General features: G+C 39.6%; 1 protein-coding gene across 1 annotated transcript in view; it reads right to left on the minus strand.

Moving 5' to 3' along the window:
* The window catches only part of MAP4 (microtubule associated protein 4), a 166,785-nt gene that overhangs the window by 79,226 nt on the left and 72,585 nt on the right, over positions 1 to 14,974 (minus strand). The window contains 1 exon segment of the mRNA XM_056129475.1: positions 10,165 to 10,233. Within this exon segment, the coding sequence (XP_055985450.1) occupies positions 10,165 to 10,233 (69 nt within the window).

Below are 14,974 nucleotides of genomic sequence, written 5' to 3' on the forward strand. Positions count from 1 at the left end.
TTAGATGAAATCCAAGATCAGCTTAGAGCAGCTCTGTGAATTGGTGGTAGTTCTATGATCTAAAAATTCTTGAGAAGGTGAGATGGAAGAATAGCTCGATGTGCTGAGCACATGCTATGCAAATGGGCGATACAGATTCAATCCCTGCATAGCATGGTCACTGGAGTACTGCCAGGGGTGACTCTGAGCACTGCTTGGGAAGTGGTCCCTGAGCACCAAAAGTTCCTTCTACATATAATAAACCAAACAAAACTAAAAGTTGCCTACAACTAAAATTAGAACAATATACAATGCTTTTTTCCTTCCTTTATCTTGGGAGAGGGTTTAGAGCCTCACCAGGAAAAGCTTATGAGTTATTCCTGGCTCTGCACTCTAGAGTGACCCTAAGCAGTGCTCAGGGACCATATGTCCCGGATTTAAAATGGAGTGGACAAGCATGAGACAACCATCTTATCCCCTGTACTTTTATTCTCTCTCCAGCCCTGCTCTCCTTTTTCTTAAAAAAAAAAAAATTATGTTTACTTAAGAATTACAAATAAATTAAGAAAGGGGAAAATAAGGGTAAGAGGTAGAATATAGCTAAAAGATTTAGAGTCCATGCTTGGTATGCACAAAGCCCCGGTGGACATTAGCACCTCTCCTCCCACAGCCAACTTCTCAAAAAAGGAAATATCCTGCATCTACATATGATTTGAGGGGGTATAGTGTGAAGCTTTATTTTATAATGAAAAGCAAACCAGATGAACAAATGGTTGAAATTATATCAGCCTCACTCAACCTCAGGAAGACGATATTTTGTCTAATTCAATTAAAAAAAAATTCCCAGAAGTTGAAATCAAAGGGCTCATAGCACAATAAAATGCTTTGCTTAGATAAAGGATCTTAAGCACTGCCCTGGAAGTTTCATGAACTGCCTAAACACCCTTGAAGTGAATGTAACATGCTGTGTTAATGGGCACATGTAGATTTTTCCGGTAAGTATTCTTTTACCAGAAAATCAGGAACAATAACAAACTTTAAGAAACATTAAGTGTTGGTATTTTGCTGATTTGTCTCCAACATTCAACTTATATCTGAAAAAGGAAAGAACCAAAGCTGTGTTTCCAGGATCCTGTGAGGGGAGGGGTGGGTAGTAAGGAATATTAATTGCATCTGGGAACACAGTGTGCTGTTTTTTGTTTGAACTTCAATTGTGAATTACAATGCTAATTTAGGGGGTGGTTATAATAGCTATTCAGTAACTCTGACATTACAATTTTCTGGAAAGATTTCACATTTTAATGCTTCAGACTTCCTCTAGTGCTAAATCCTTTGTACTTTATCTACTCGCTTCTAACAAAATAGTTTACTATTTTACTCTGGGAATGACCTGAAGGACTGCTGCTATCAAATCATTTTCAGAACAGTTATCACAATAACCTGCTCTGACCACGAAGAAAATTAGGGGTAACACTGCCATTTACAGAGCACTTAGAATACTGTATCAAGCCCCAAGTAGTATAAATACAGTAATCTGCCTCTATGACAAATATTTAATTTGTAGTTATGTGCTTAAGTCTTTACTGTAAAGAAAAGAACATCATATAAAACAGGATAACACAGTTTTACATGTGACTTGGAAATGAAACTAACACTATGTCTGCTCACAAATTCTATAAATTTCACCAGAATCCTCCTTAGTCTCTCAATACCAAGAGGGAAAAAATCCAACCATAAGCACAATTCATCTCACTCCCTCTGTCCTTGGTGACACCCAGAAGAGCTCTGTGCTTAGTGATCATTTCTGGTGGCGCTCAGGGATCGCAGGTAGTGCCGGGGTAAAACCAGGTGAACCATAGGCAAGGCAAGCACCTTACCAGCTGTTCTATCACATTTCTTAAATATTAAAGATCCAAGTACTTCCCCCATCACTGAAAGTTTAATCCTGAGGTTACTTTAAGTTAGGTTTATGAGTTATACTTTATAGTGTTTTTTTTTTTAACTGAGTTCGATTCCTCTGCCCCTCTCAGAGAGCCTGGCAAGCTACTGAGAGTATCTCACCCACACGGCAAAGCCTGGCAAGCCATCTGCAACATATTCGACATGCCAAACACAGTAACAAGTCTCACAATGAAGACGTTACTGGGCCCACTCGAGCAAATCGATGGGAAACAGTGCAGTACTTGTTTTGGAAAACAGTGCACTACTTGTTTTGAAAACCCACCCAACTGTGCTCAGAAAATATAGGATTCTGAACATTTGGCCACATTCAAGGAAAGTGCCATGTCCACTGTACCATCTCTCTGATCTCATTTTATACTTTAAATTTGATTGTTTCAGGGACTAGAAAAACTTTTAAAATGATTTCTGCTTCAATCTTAAGAATAGTGACTGAAGCAAATAGGATGTTTGCCTTGCATGCAGCTAAGCCGAATTCAATCCACAGTATCCCATATGGTCCCGTGTCCCACAGGAGCAATCCCTGAGCACAGAGCAAGGAGTATGCCCTGAGGACAATCGGGTGTGGCCAAAAAACAAATCCTAAAATAAATGATTGTGCTCTCTTTATAAAGAAACATATGGAGATTCTGGCTTTTATTTTGGGGAGGCACCCAGGAAGCTGTGGTGCTGTGCATGACAGGCATGTGTCACTACACGGAGCCTTTTGAGCCGTTTCATTGGCCCTTATTGAGTTTGTTCAAGTTTTTTTTGAGTGTTTTTAATTAAATCAATTCAAGACACATATTGAGGTTTTCTTAATAAACCCATCCCTCCACCAGTACATTTCCCACCACCAATAACCCCTGAATTCCTCCTGCCAGCCCCCCACCCTACCAGCTGCCTCTATAGCAGGCACTTTTCTCCTCCCTCCTCTGTCCTCTCCTCTCCCCTCCCCTCCCCCCTCCCCTCCCCTCCCCTCCCCTCCCCTCCCCTTCTCTCTCTCTCTCTCTCTCTGGCTCATACTGACCTTTGTGACCTTCAACACCTACCTCACCTTGGCTATGTTGGCAGGGTGATACCTGCTGACACCTGCTCTTCAGCTGGAAGAATGAATGCCACTAACCTTGACAAGCTTCCTGAGGTGGCAAGTGCCAGACGTTCCAGGCCACAGAATAGGGCTTTTCATCTCTACCCAACTTCTTTGATCCCCTATTTGTCCCTCTGCTCTCCTCTCAAAAAATTGGGCAGCACTCATCCTCAGCTCATTAGGCAGGCTGAGTTTACCCCCTCTCCCCACTTTCCATGGAAACCCAGAACTCAAATTGCAATAAAAAAAAAGCTTGAATTTTAGGGTTCAATCACAAAGAAAGAAAGAAGAAAGAAAAGAAAAAAGAAGAAAGGGAGAGAGAGAGAGTGAGAGAGGGAGGGAGGAAGGGAGGGAGGGAGGAAAGAAGAAAGAAGAAAGAAAAGAAAAAAGAAGAAAGGGAGAGAGAGAGAGTGAGAGAGGGAGGGAGGAAGGGAGGGAGGGAGGAAGGGAGGGAGGGAGGAGGGAGGCAGAGAAAGGAAGACCAAACTTCAAAAAAAGTCCCCGGGGCTGGAGCGATAGCACAGCAGGTGAGGCGTTTGCCTTGCACACAGCCAACATGGCCAACACAAGTTTGATTCCCAGCATCCCATATGTTCCCCCGAGCACCGCCAGGAGCAATTCCTGAGTGCATGAGCCAGGAGTAACCCCTGAGCATTACCAGGTGTGACCCAAAAAGCAAAATAAATAAATAAATAAATAAATAAATAAAGTCCCTTATACTACGCAAAATACATCAGGGATAGAACCTTTTTGATGTCCTAATTTAGTCAATACATCATATTTTCAAATATACTTACTGCAAAGAAATCCAACTTAAAATGGCTATGGAATTGAGTATTCAGTTAAATTTTTTCTATTTGAGTATACTAAAAATTAACAAATAATGAATAAATTAGTTTTATCAAATATGACAAGTTTCATTAGATAGAAATGCAGAAATGCAGAAAAACTGCAAATATGACTTGGGGCAGGGGGATTCTCTCAAACAGTGCTCAGGTGATCCAAGAATCACTCCCAGTGATATTTAGCCTGGCTCTAAAGTCAATGCTCCAGCCAGCAATAATGTGTTGCTCCGATCCCACAGTACAGGAGTTACCACAGCCCTATCTGGCAGTGCTTACGGGTGACCAGGCATATATCAGACATGTATCAGAGAGTAGTATGGGGCATGTGGTGCCAGGGAAGAAATCAAGACCTGAAAAATGCTTGACAGGTGCTCTGCCACTTAATATCCCTACACCTGTAAATATAACTTTTATTGGAAGAAACTAAAAGTAAATGTATTAGAAGGCATCTATTAATAATTGATATGCTGAGAAAACTGTGTTTTGGAATAATTATATTGCCGCTCTGCCAAATGTCTCTCACCAGATGCTATAATATCAATTAGTCGCTTGGCCTTCTTAATCCTTTCTCATATTCTAAATAAATGGAATTTTATTCTCTGAGAGAAAGCAAAGTGGTAAAAAGGAAACAGCTCAAAGGGCTGGAGTACACTCTTCTCACAGGGAGCACCAGTTTCAATCTTTGGCCCACATGATCCCACAAGAACAGCACAGGATTAGTTCTTAACACCAAGGTATAGCCCCCAAACCCCAAAACAATGTAAATGAAAATATCTGGCCAAAATAAGCAGCAATGCGATTAGAGCATTATTATGGGTGGGGTTAGAAACTGTTAGACTAGTAACTCAAGCCTCAATAATCTTTATTTAGTCATATTATAATTCAGAAATTAAGATCTCAGTCAAAATTCAGTCAGTAAGGTGATAATGTCAGATGTTTATTAGTATAGTTTATTTAGCACATTGATCACATTAAAATGTCCCAAAATACAAACTATCGAACTCTAATGTCACAAAAATTACACTCAGTTGCAAGAACAAAATTATAAAAATATTCTGTAAGAAAAAGTTCTACATTTTCAACACTGGAGGAAAAATATAGAGAAAGGTAGATTGCATATAAGAAACATTACATTTCAGCAGAGAAAGCTACACAAATGTGGTTGGTTCATTGGTGAGTAAGTTACTGGGCTACTCAAGTATGAACATCATGGCAATAGAGCATTTCTCTGTAACTCTCTACTTCATATGAAACCATGTATGAAACATTAAAATATTTTCTTTCAAAATGAATCAAGAAAAACAACACATACCAGATTTTAGTTGATTGTTAGTACTAAAATTTAGATAATCTCATAAAACCAAAAGAACAATAAAATTGTTTTAAACAAAAACAAACATAAGAAAATGGAAATAAAGGTGGAAAAAATCAACATCAACTATGAAGTGTGACTGTGTGCCTTTGAGATTTGTATCCAGGTTTCTCCACCCATTACTTAGGTAAGCTCCAGTGACGTAGAAGATGCAGTGTTATAGAGGTGAAGGAAAGATGTCAAACATGATTTGTGAAAGTTAGACTTTGAAAAAGTTCCTGCCCCAACCCCCTCCTCAAAAGACACGAAAACAATAATACTAAGTAAAGAGTGATATTTTATGTGATGGTATGTTGACCTATAGTAAAAATGTTCATCTCATTGCGTAGAAGGTAAGCAAGCAAAAGCTCTTTTAAATAAGTGCATCTCTTATGTTTTCGCTCTAGAATCCATGAAAGGACTCCTTGGCAGAGAAACCAATTCTTTTGACCAGAAGAAGAAATGTTTCTGAAATCCCAAAACACACTGAAAATACTCAGTCTAAAATTTTCAGAATATACTATCATCTTAAAAGTAATTTTGTGTCAGACGGTATCAAACAAAGTTCAAAATCTCAAATTCTTCCCCAGGACATGCTGCCATTTACTTATTTTAATCTCAAATAATCAGTAATTTAGGAAAACCTACATAATCAGTAAGAGAAATGAATTTCACATTACAGATCTTAAACCAGAACTTCTTTAAGATTTCCAAAACAGCTCATGTTTTATAGTCTATTTCTGATAATCCAAGTTTATCATTTGAAACTTTCCAGTTATTTATCCCAAAGACTCCAGGATTTTTTTTTAAAGCCACTAGACTGGGGAAATTAGGAAAAAGAATTAAGAAAGCCCCACTGAGATTACTCTAAACTTTAGGAACGTTCATAAATTTTACAAGTTCAAGGACTTGACACAAAGATCTTCATGCATGATCCACCAATTACAACCACTGAGCACACTATCCAAGACTCCTGCAGAGCTGAAAAGGCTACTAATCCTGAATAGTCTAACATCAATCAGATCATCATTCCATCAGAAACCTGATAATTTCACTGTGGTTCTTCACTGTGTTGTGATCCATTCTCATGTTTCTATAGAAAAGTTTTCTTCTATCTGAATCAACATCCCAGTAACTAGAATTTCATTTTCTTTAACTTTCTATTCTTATTCGGCAACTCATGATTGAGAAAGCAATCTTAGTCAAAATTTAAAATTTGAGATAATAACAGTATTATCAAATTTTCAGGGTAATATAAATCTAGATCATAATTTTGCAATAAAAACAATTTCAGTCCAAATTGCAAATAATGACTTAAGCTTATGAGCTACTCAATCAGAAAATTTTACACTAAGACAGCTAATATTCATACTTCAGTGAGGTGGGGAGAAACACGGATAACCTAAAGATTACCCTACCCAAAAAGCAAGCTCACAGAGGGCAGGAGAAGGGAGAGGAAAGGAGGGGCTCACTGCAGTTCTGGTGGACTCAATCCCTTTATGAAAGCACATGTTCTTATTTGTTATTATAATATCCTTGGGTTCATGTTGAAGAACTGAAAATCAAACAAAAAGGTCAACTAAAAATGTTCAACAAAAAGAAAAATGTGAGATGAACTAAGTGATAAAATGAATTTTAAAAGAGGACCAAAAAAAAAAAAAGACAGATGATCTTTGTAAGAATACTAAAAGTAAAAAGAATTCAGCTTGTACTTTGTGCTCACAAAGGGAAAGGAGGTTCCATCAGGCCCTGCAGGGCACAAGAAGCAGGTGGTTTGCTCAGGCATCAGCAGAAATGGACCCCGAAGAACTATACTCAGCTTCTTCTATATGGTGTCCAAGTAGGGAAAGCAAAGCTCTGCAAAATGCTGAGGTTTTAGAAGTATTACGATGCTTAGGAAAGATCACTGGTCTGGAGTTGCAGCAGCCCCAGTGTTGAGAGACACGCTAGGCTTCTAGGAGAAGAAAAATAGAAAGGGAAGAAGAGTAGGAAAGGGAAGGAAAGGGTGGAAAAGCACAGATTATTAGTAAACAGTAGGTTCAACACAGTGAGTTGCTCATAAATCCTTTATATACAATCAATGAAGCTGGTCAGCTCCTATGACTGGTTCTGAAGGAACCAGAAATGGGAATTTGCAAAGTGGCACCAAAATACATGTCCCAGTTAGGGATAGCCAAATGATAACAAAAACACAACATGGTTTAAAAACATGCAATCTTTACCTCCCCCTCCCTCTCCCACTTCTTCCCAAATCCAATGAGATGGACAACTTTTCAGTAAAACATCTTAACATGGTTAAGAAGTCAAATTCAGAATGCAAACATCTGCCCAGGTGTGCATAATACATTCTACCTATGAGTAGGAAACCAGAAGTACAAAGACATGTTTTCATAATGCCTCTAGGGAAGCAGTTCACAAAATGGTGGTTAGTCGCCAAGAACTAAAAGTCTAGAAACAGTAAGAGTGAAGCTGCATGTTCACCCACTTTTTACCCACCCATCCACCACCACCCCTGAACTGTTAAGATGCAGCAGTGAGGGCTATAGAGATAGTCAGGGATTATGGTACTTGCCTTGCAAGCAGCTGATCCCAGTTCAATTCCCTACACTACATATGGCACCTGGAGCTTAGGTGCCAGGGATAAGCCCTGAGCACTGCAGGGTGTAGGTGTTCTGCCCACCCTCCCAAAAAAGAAAATGCAGCGGTGACAAGCAATTGCTACATATAGTTTTGAGTCTCTTCTGGGAGGATTTGATACCTTACTGAAGATCTACTCTGTGCCTTTCAGAAATATTTTTCTTCCTGAAAAGATATGGTACCCACAATGTTCTCTTTTTTTGTTTTTGGATCACACTCGGCAATGCTCAGAGGCAGTAGCTCTCTATGCTCCAGGGTTACTTCTTGGCAGTGTTCGGGTGAACATGCAATGCCAGGGCTCATATCCAGGCCACCTCCATACAGTGTGTTCTAGTATACTGAGCTACCTCTGCTACCCATTCTTTCAACTGGCTGATCAAACTAACCACCTGCAGCCATTCCTTCCTCCAAATACTGTCTTCAGGTTAAAGCTGACCTTGCTTTTTCCCAAAGTTTTAGGAAGGGGATCTCCCAAGTAGTACTCAGGAGGCCAGGGGATGAGGGACCCTCCTGGTTGATTCTTAGATACAGAAGTTTAATGCTGTGACTGAGCATCCCCAGTGGGGATGGACCTTGAGGGCCGTATCTGGCCATGCTGGGAGAACAATGAGGTGTGCTGGCTGCATGGTGATCACCTTAATCCCTGCACTATCTCTCCTTTGAAACAGGATGTTTCTGGGCCAGAGATAACTCAATGATGTAGGCACATGCTTTGCATGCATTGGGTTCCATCCCCAGGGAACCCATACAGTCCCTGAAAAACCATTGGGAGTAACCCCAAGCACAGAGCCAGGAGTAGCCTCCAAATATCACCAGTGTGATCAAACAAGAAGGGGGGGGGGCAAGAGGGGGGGAAACCAGAAATATTTCTATAAATGTTTCCTTGAAACCAAATGATTAGGCAACCATATTCAAAGCATAGACATAGACATAGACACACACACACACACACACACCCCTAAGATTATCAAGAAATACAAAAATTTCAGTTCATAGACCTGGAAGAAAAGGTGGAACTTCTACTTGAACCCAGATTTTAAAGAGTTCCTAATTTATGAGCTTCTGATAAGGATCAACACTAAGTTAGCATCACTGAATGAAACTAATATTCACAACAAAGTGTAGTTATCGAGAAATCTCAGATACTATACACACACACACACATACATTTTCTAAGGTTATAAAATAAATTTTAAATCCTGGTAAATTACTATTGCTAACAAAAGATTTAAAATTAGAAACCAAAAATTCTACAGTCTCAAAAAAGGCTTTCAAGTTTGAGACACATGTACAAGAAAAGAAACACAGACACAAAACATGTCTAGTGCTTACTTCCCCTGCAGTAGTGGCTCAAATGTGATGCCCCACTTAAAAGTACACTCTGCTGCAGTTGACAGTGTGCCTGATTATTAGAAATCTACTCAATTTAAGTCAACAGTGCAGTGACTCTCACTTCAGCTACCTAAGAAAAGATATATATAAAAGCACATCCTGTTGAGTCCTACTACTAGAAACATGTACTGCTAGTGCTAGTCCTTCAAGAATTCTGCTAATATACAGATACTAGGGCCAAGGGAGTTTTACTAGTTATGAGACAGAAAGCCATAGGAACTGTTGATCCTAGTAATGGGGTTAAGAGTCAGATTTCAAAGTAATCACACAATCACAATCACAAATCATCCTGTTATTCGTCGATTGCCTCGAGTAGGGCCCAGAAACGTCTCCTTCATCCTAGCCCTGAGATTATATTCAAGGCTCTTTAGGAGAATGAGACCCATCATTGTTACTGGTATTTGGCATATTGGGTACGCCACGGGGAGTTTGCTAGACTCTGCCGTGTGGGCAGGCTACATTTGGTAGCCTGCCAGTTTGTCCGAAGTAGGAATGAGTAATAGTAATAGATAAGGAGAAAATAAAAGAAAAACAGAGCACAAAAGAGAAAAGGGAAGAACTTTTGATGTGTAGTTCACAGGTTTCCAAACACTGAACTATGGGACAGTAAACAGTGCAGTGTGTATTTAGGGATAAGACCTGCCGAAATAGCAATAGTGGTCAAAGGCTCCAACATAAGAAAATTTGATGAGAATCACTATGCATTTATATTTGAAACAATGACTTAGCTCTTACATTGGTATAACAACAACAAATGTTCAAAGGATAGAAAAAAGTCACTCCACTATTTTGGATTTTATGTCATAGTGCCAAGTTTAAATATATCTGAACAATAACACTCCTAGAAATAATACATTTGCTTGCATAAAAAAATTCTCTTTAAAAGGACAATTCAAGGTGTTTATTGTAAGTCAGGTATTTGACCCACTTACCTGCATTACCATTCCCTTCTATTCCATGATCACCATTGGCTAGCACTGTTGGTTTAGAAGATGAAGTTCCTGAAACAAAACACAAAAATTACCCACTATGAAAGAAAAGTAAACAAATGTCTAGTCAAATTTTTGCCGTTCTTCACAATGCTGACTTAAAAAAAATCAAAATTTAACATCCAACCAAGAAAACTCAGAGGGCTGGAGAGATAGTACACTGGGTACAGTGCATGCACTGCATGTGGTCAACTGGGCTTCAATCCCAGTATCCCATATGGTCCCCCAAGCACCATTATCCTTGAGCATCATAGGGTATTGCCCCCAAACCGAAAAAAAAAATTGAATGCAAAAAATTTAAAGACAAACACATATTTCAGTGCATGAGCTAGTTCCCTGTTCCTTCAATTATTTAAAAAAAAAAAAAGCCTGTGATTGAGGCCTATGCAGATCCTAATCTGTTTGTGGTTTGGGGTTATCTGCTTCATAAAGTATAGAAGAGGAAGGGGAAGGGGAAATGGATTCTTGGGTCTGGAGCAATAGTATACTGGTAGGGCACTTGCCTTACATGCAACACACACAGGTTCAATCCCTGGCACCCCATACGGTACCGAGTCCACCAATAGAAGCAGGAGTCGACCTTGAACACAGGCAGGTGTGCCTTCCCTCCCCACAAAAAAAGGAAAAACAAATATCCTGATGAGATCTTTACTATACCAACTATCAATTTGAAGAAATAAAACACCTCCAAAGGCTTTAGCTATATTTAATATTTCAGAAACCTGCCTATCTCTATAGTTAACAAACTTACCCAAGTATTTCATACAAATCACACTTCAAGAATCTCAAAAAGAAGGGCGCTGGAGAGATAGTGTAGCAGGTAAAGTACTTGCATGTCACTGACCCAGGTTCAACCCCTGGCACTACATATGGTTTCCCAAACCCACCGGGAATAATCCCTAAGCACAGACCAAGAGTAAGACCTGAGCACTTCTGGGTGTGAGCATTTCTGGGGGTGGACTGCTGTCCCATCCCCAAATGACCTCAAAGAAACATTTTTCAGTAAGACAAGTAAAAATCTGGAACAGTAGTCACAAGAACATAAAATATAAGATTTTACTTTGGACTAACTACACTTTCCAACCTTCTCTCACAAATCCAAGGCAGAAATCATTCATACAAATTAATTGGAAAAAGTTTAATTTTGCTATGTCCTATTATCTTTGGAAACTAAGGAGAACCTAAAAAAAAATGAAAAGAGAGTATCAACTAACTATAAAAGAAAGGACTGAAAGATAACAGACTGTTATTAAATGCCCACTATGTACCAGGCACCACGCTAAGGTTTCACATATTGGGTTAGAACATATTTGAGGAGAGCTAACAAATTATCCAGAGATGCCAAATTTGTTCTATTCCATATTGATGCCAAATGGGATAGAACATATTTGGCATGAATAAATTTCCTTTTACATTTACACAGTAAGTTAAAAATTTATTCTTTCTAGCCCAAGAAAGAAGACATATTTTCGAAAATCTGCCTCATTTGAAAATGCAGATTGCAAAAAAGAAAAATGCAGATTATAGAAAAACACAAATTATAAAAATTAATACCATCTTTTAGCTAAGAAAGATACAAAATCCTTATTTGGGGGAGGAGGGGCCGCGTCACACCCAGAGGTTCTCAGGGGTTACTCCTGGCTCTGTACTCAGGAAATCATTCCTACTGGTGTTCAGGGGGAACATATAAGATGCTGGGGACTGAACCCAGGTTAGTCTGTGTGCAGGGCAAGTGACCTGGGTGATCCCTAGCATCCCATATGGTCACCTAAGCACTGCCAGGGGTGATCCCTGACAGCAGAGTCAGGAGTAACCCCTCAGCACTGCAGGGTGTGGCCCCAAAAACAAAATTGGCAACCTCATATACCACTGGGAGACTAAAGTGGAAATACTTTTACATCACAAAGATTTGACATTCTATGAAATTTTAAAATGCTAATTTAACTTAACAATTCACTTCATGAGAGGAGTTCACAAAATACAGAAGGCTTGAGATAAACAGTTCAAAGAGCTGAAGTAGATGCTTTGCATAAGGTTGCTCCAGGTTTAATCCCTGGCACTGTATGGTCCTATGATCTCAAAGCATGGCTAGATGTGACCCAAAATCAAACAAAAACCACAGAAAAAAATGGGGGGCTAGATTAAGTCCAAATAGTTCAATATTAGAAGCTTTCAATATATGAAGCCAATATATATTTTTATTCTATTAATAGAATAAGATGGAGAGGGGCTGGAGCGAGGGCGTTTGCCTTGCACGCGGCCGACCTGGGTTCGATTCCCAACATCTCATATGGTCCCCTGAGCACCGCCAGGAGTAATTCCTGAGTGCAAAGCCAGTACTAACTCCTGTGAATTGCCAGGTGTGACCCAAAAAGCCAAAAAAAAAAAAAAAAAAAACAAGGAAAGATTGTACTTAACAGGTAGGGCATTTGCATTCCATGCAGCTGACCCCAGGTTAATGCAGCATCCTATATGGTACCCTGAGCAGTGTCAAGAGTGATTGCTGAGTGCAGTCCTAGGAGAACCACTGAGCATTGTTGGATATGGTCCTTTCCCCACCCCACACACACAAAAAAGTTTGCTTCAAAGAATAAAGATCTAGGGGCAGGACAGTATAGCAGCTACAGCACTTGCTTGTAGCTGACATGGGTTTGATGATCCCCAGCACCCAATATGATCCTCCTAGACCCACCTGGAGTGATCCCTGAGGGCAGAGCCAAGAGTTAAGCCCTTCCCACCACTTAATGATGTCCCCCCACACAAAAAGAAATAAAGATCTAGACATCAAAAATGAGAAAATCCTGCAGCACTGTCCTCCCGTTGTTCATTGATTTGCTCGAGGGGGCCCAGTAACGTCTCCATTGTAAGACTTGTTACTGTTACTGTGTTTGGCATATTGAATACATCACGGGTAGCTTGCCAGACTACCTTGCGGGCGAGATACTTTCGGTAGTTTGCTGGGCTCTCCGAGAGGGGCGGAGGAATTAAACCCGGGTTGGCCTGGCCAGCCGCGTGCAAGACAAATGCCCTACCGCTGTGCTACCACTCCAGCCCAAGAAAATCCCGTATTATGAAAAACTATGAGATAGCTAAGAAAATATGAGGAAATAGTACCAAACTGAAGGAATATGTCCATACTGGCCAAGGATGTCAGAACTCCAAGGCACTCTTAAAACTGCAAATAACAGGGATGATGGAGACTATTACAAGTTTCAAGGTCAGTCACCACTTTCTCCACACTTTCCTGCCCCCATTCCACAATTGTCAGCTGTGTATGTCAGACATGAAAAAAGAGATTAAATACTTTGGCAAAAGAGGAAGCTAATTCACTGAGTGGCTGGCAATAACCCTGGAGTGGAAGTTCAATCACAACTTACCTGAGGTTCTGTCACACTGCTGACAGAGGCAGGTGGTAGAAAATGTTATGCACCGTTAAGAAATCTAATAATAAATTATGGAATTCTCAGCACCTAATTCAAGTATTTAAACATACAGTCACATTACTGTTCCGTATATAGAATATTAAATTATATGAATGAGCTTTCCTGGCTATTTGTCTATAAAAGCAAGAAGAATAAAAATAGGTAAAATTTTGTTTCATCCTAGTCAGATTCAATCAGGAATGGATCATGATCTAATCACAAAAATATAAACAATGCTATCATCTCATTAGAAAAGTAATTCTGTGACAAACTGATAGCTCAACAGGCTAATAAACCCAAGCTTTGCATGCAGAAAGCCCTCCTGCACCTTATGGTCCCTAGGCACACTCAGGAGCAATCCCCAAACATGAAGCCAGCAGTAGGCATTGAGCATGATAAGGTACAGCCCAAAAAACAAAGAAAAAGAAAATCATTTCCAATCAAATTGAACTTTGTCATAATTTACCTAAAACTGTAATATATAACTGCCATAAGATGAATTTCATTTGAACCAAATTTCTTTTGAATTTATAGTACCTTATGATTTCAAAATTGTTTCAAAGTGTTTGTGTCTATGTGTGTGGTACCAGGAACTTTTTGAATTAAAAGTTTACATTCAGGGCTCAGAACAATAGTAATTCGGATAGGGCATTTGCCTTGCACGCCACTAACCCAGGTTCAATCCCTAGCATCCCATATGGTCCTCTAAGCACCATCAGCGGTAATTCCTAAGTGCAGAGCCAGGAGTAACCCCCTCTGAACACTGCCAAATGTGACCCCCCCATAAAAAGTTACGTTTACATTCATGTAGCACTGTAGCACTCACTGTCCTCCCATTTTTCATCGATTGGCTCAAGAGGGCCGAGTAATGTTTCCCAGTGTGAGACTCGTTGTTACTGTGTTTGGCATATCGAATATGTCACGGGTAGCTTGCCAGGCTTTGCCATGTGGGCATGTATCTAGTAATAAAAACATGATAACCTAGTCAACCAAAAGAAGGCTTTCAAGTACAAAAATGTAGTGTGTTTTGATAAAAGTCTTTACATGGAAAGGAAGAGCGGAAGAAAACAAACAAACAAATATCTGTATTTCCAATATAAAGAATCTATAGCTTACTCATTTTTTCAAAAATTGATGATGATGATGATGGGAATAAAATTAGAAACATTTGAATGTTTAAAAGGTGATGTAAAATATTTTTAAATGGTGGCAAAAAAAATTCTGAAAATGATCATACTTTGTAACTATTTAAAATTCTATTTACAATAGCACCCTGATGATGCCTTCAGACTTCCAGATACCCCAAAACTGCTGCTGTGCCTTTGGCCAGA

Source organism: Sorex fumeus, unplaced genomic scaffold, assembly GCF_029834395.1.
Source record: "Sorex fumeus unplaced genomic scaffold, SorFum_2.1 ptg000072l, whole genome shotgun sequence".
In the NCBI taxonomy this organism is placed as follows: domain Eukaryota; kingdom Metazoa; phylum Chordata; class Mammalia; order Eulipotyphla; family Soricidae; genus Sorex; species Sorex fumeus.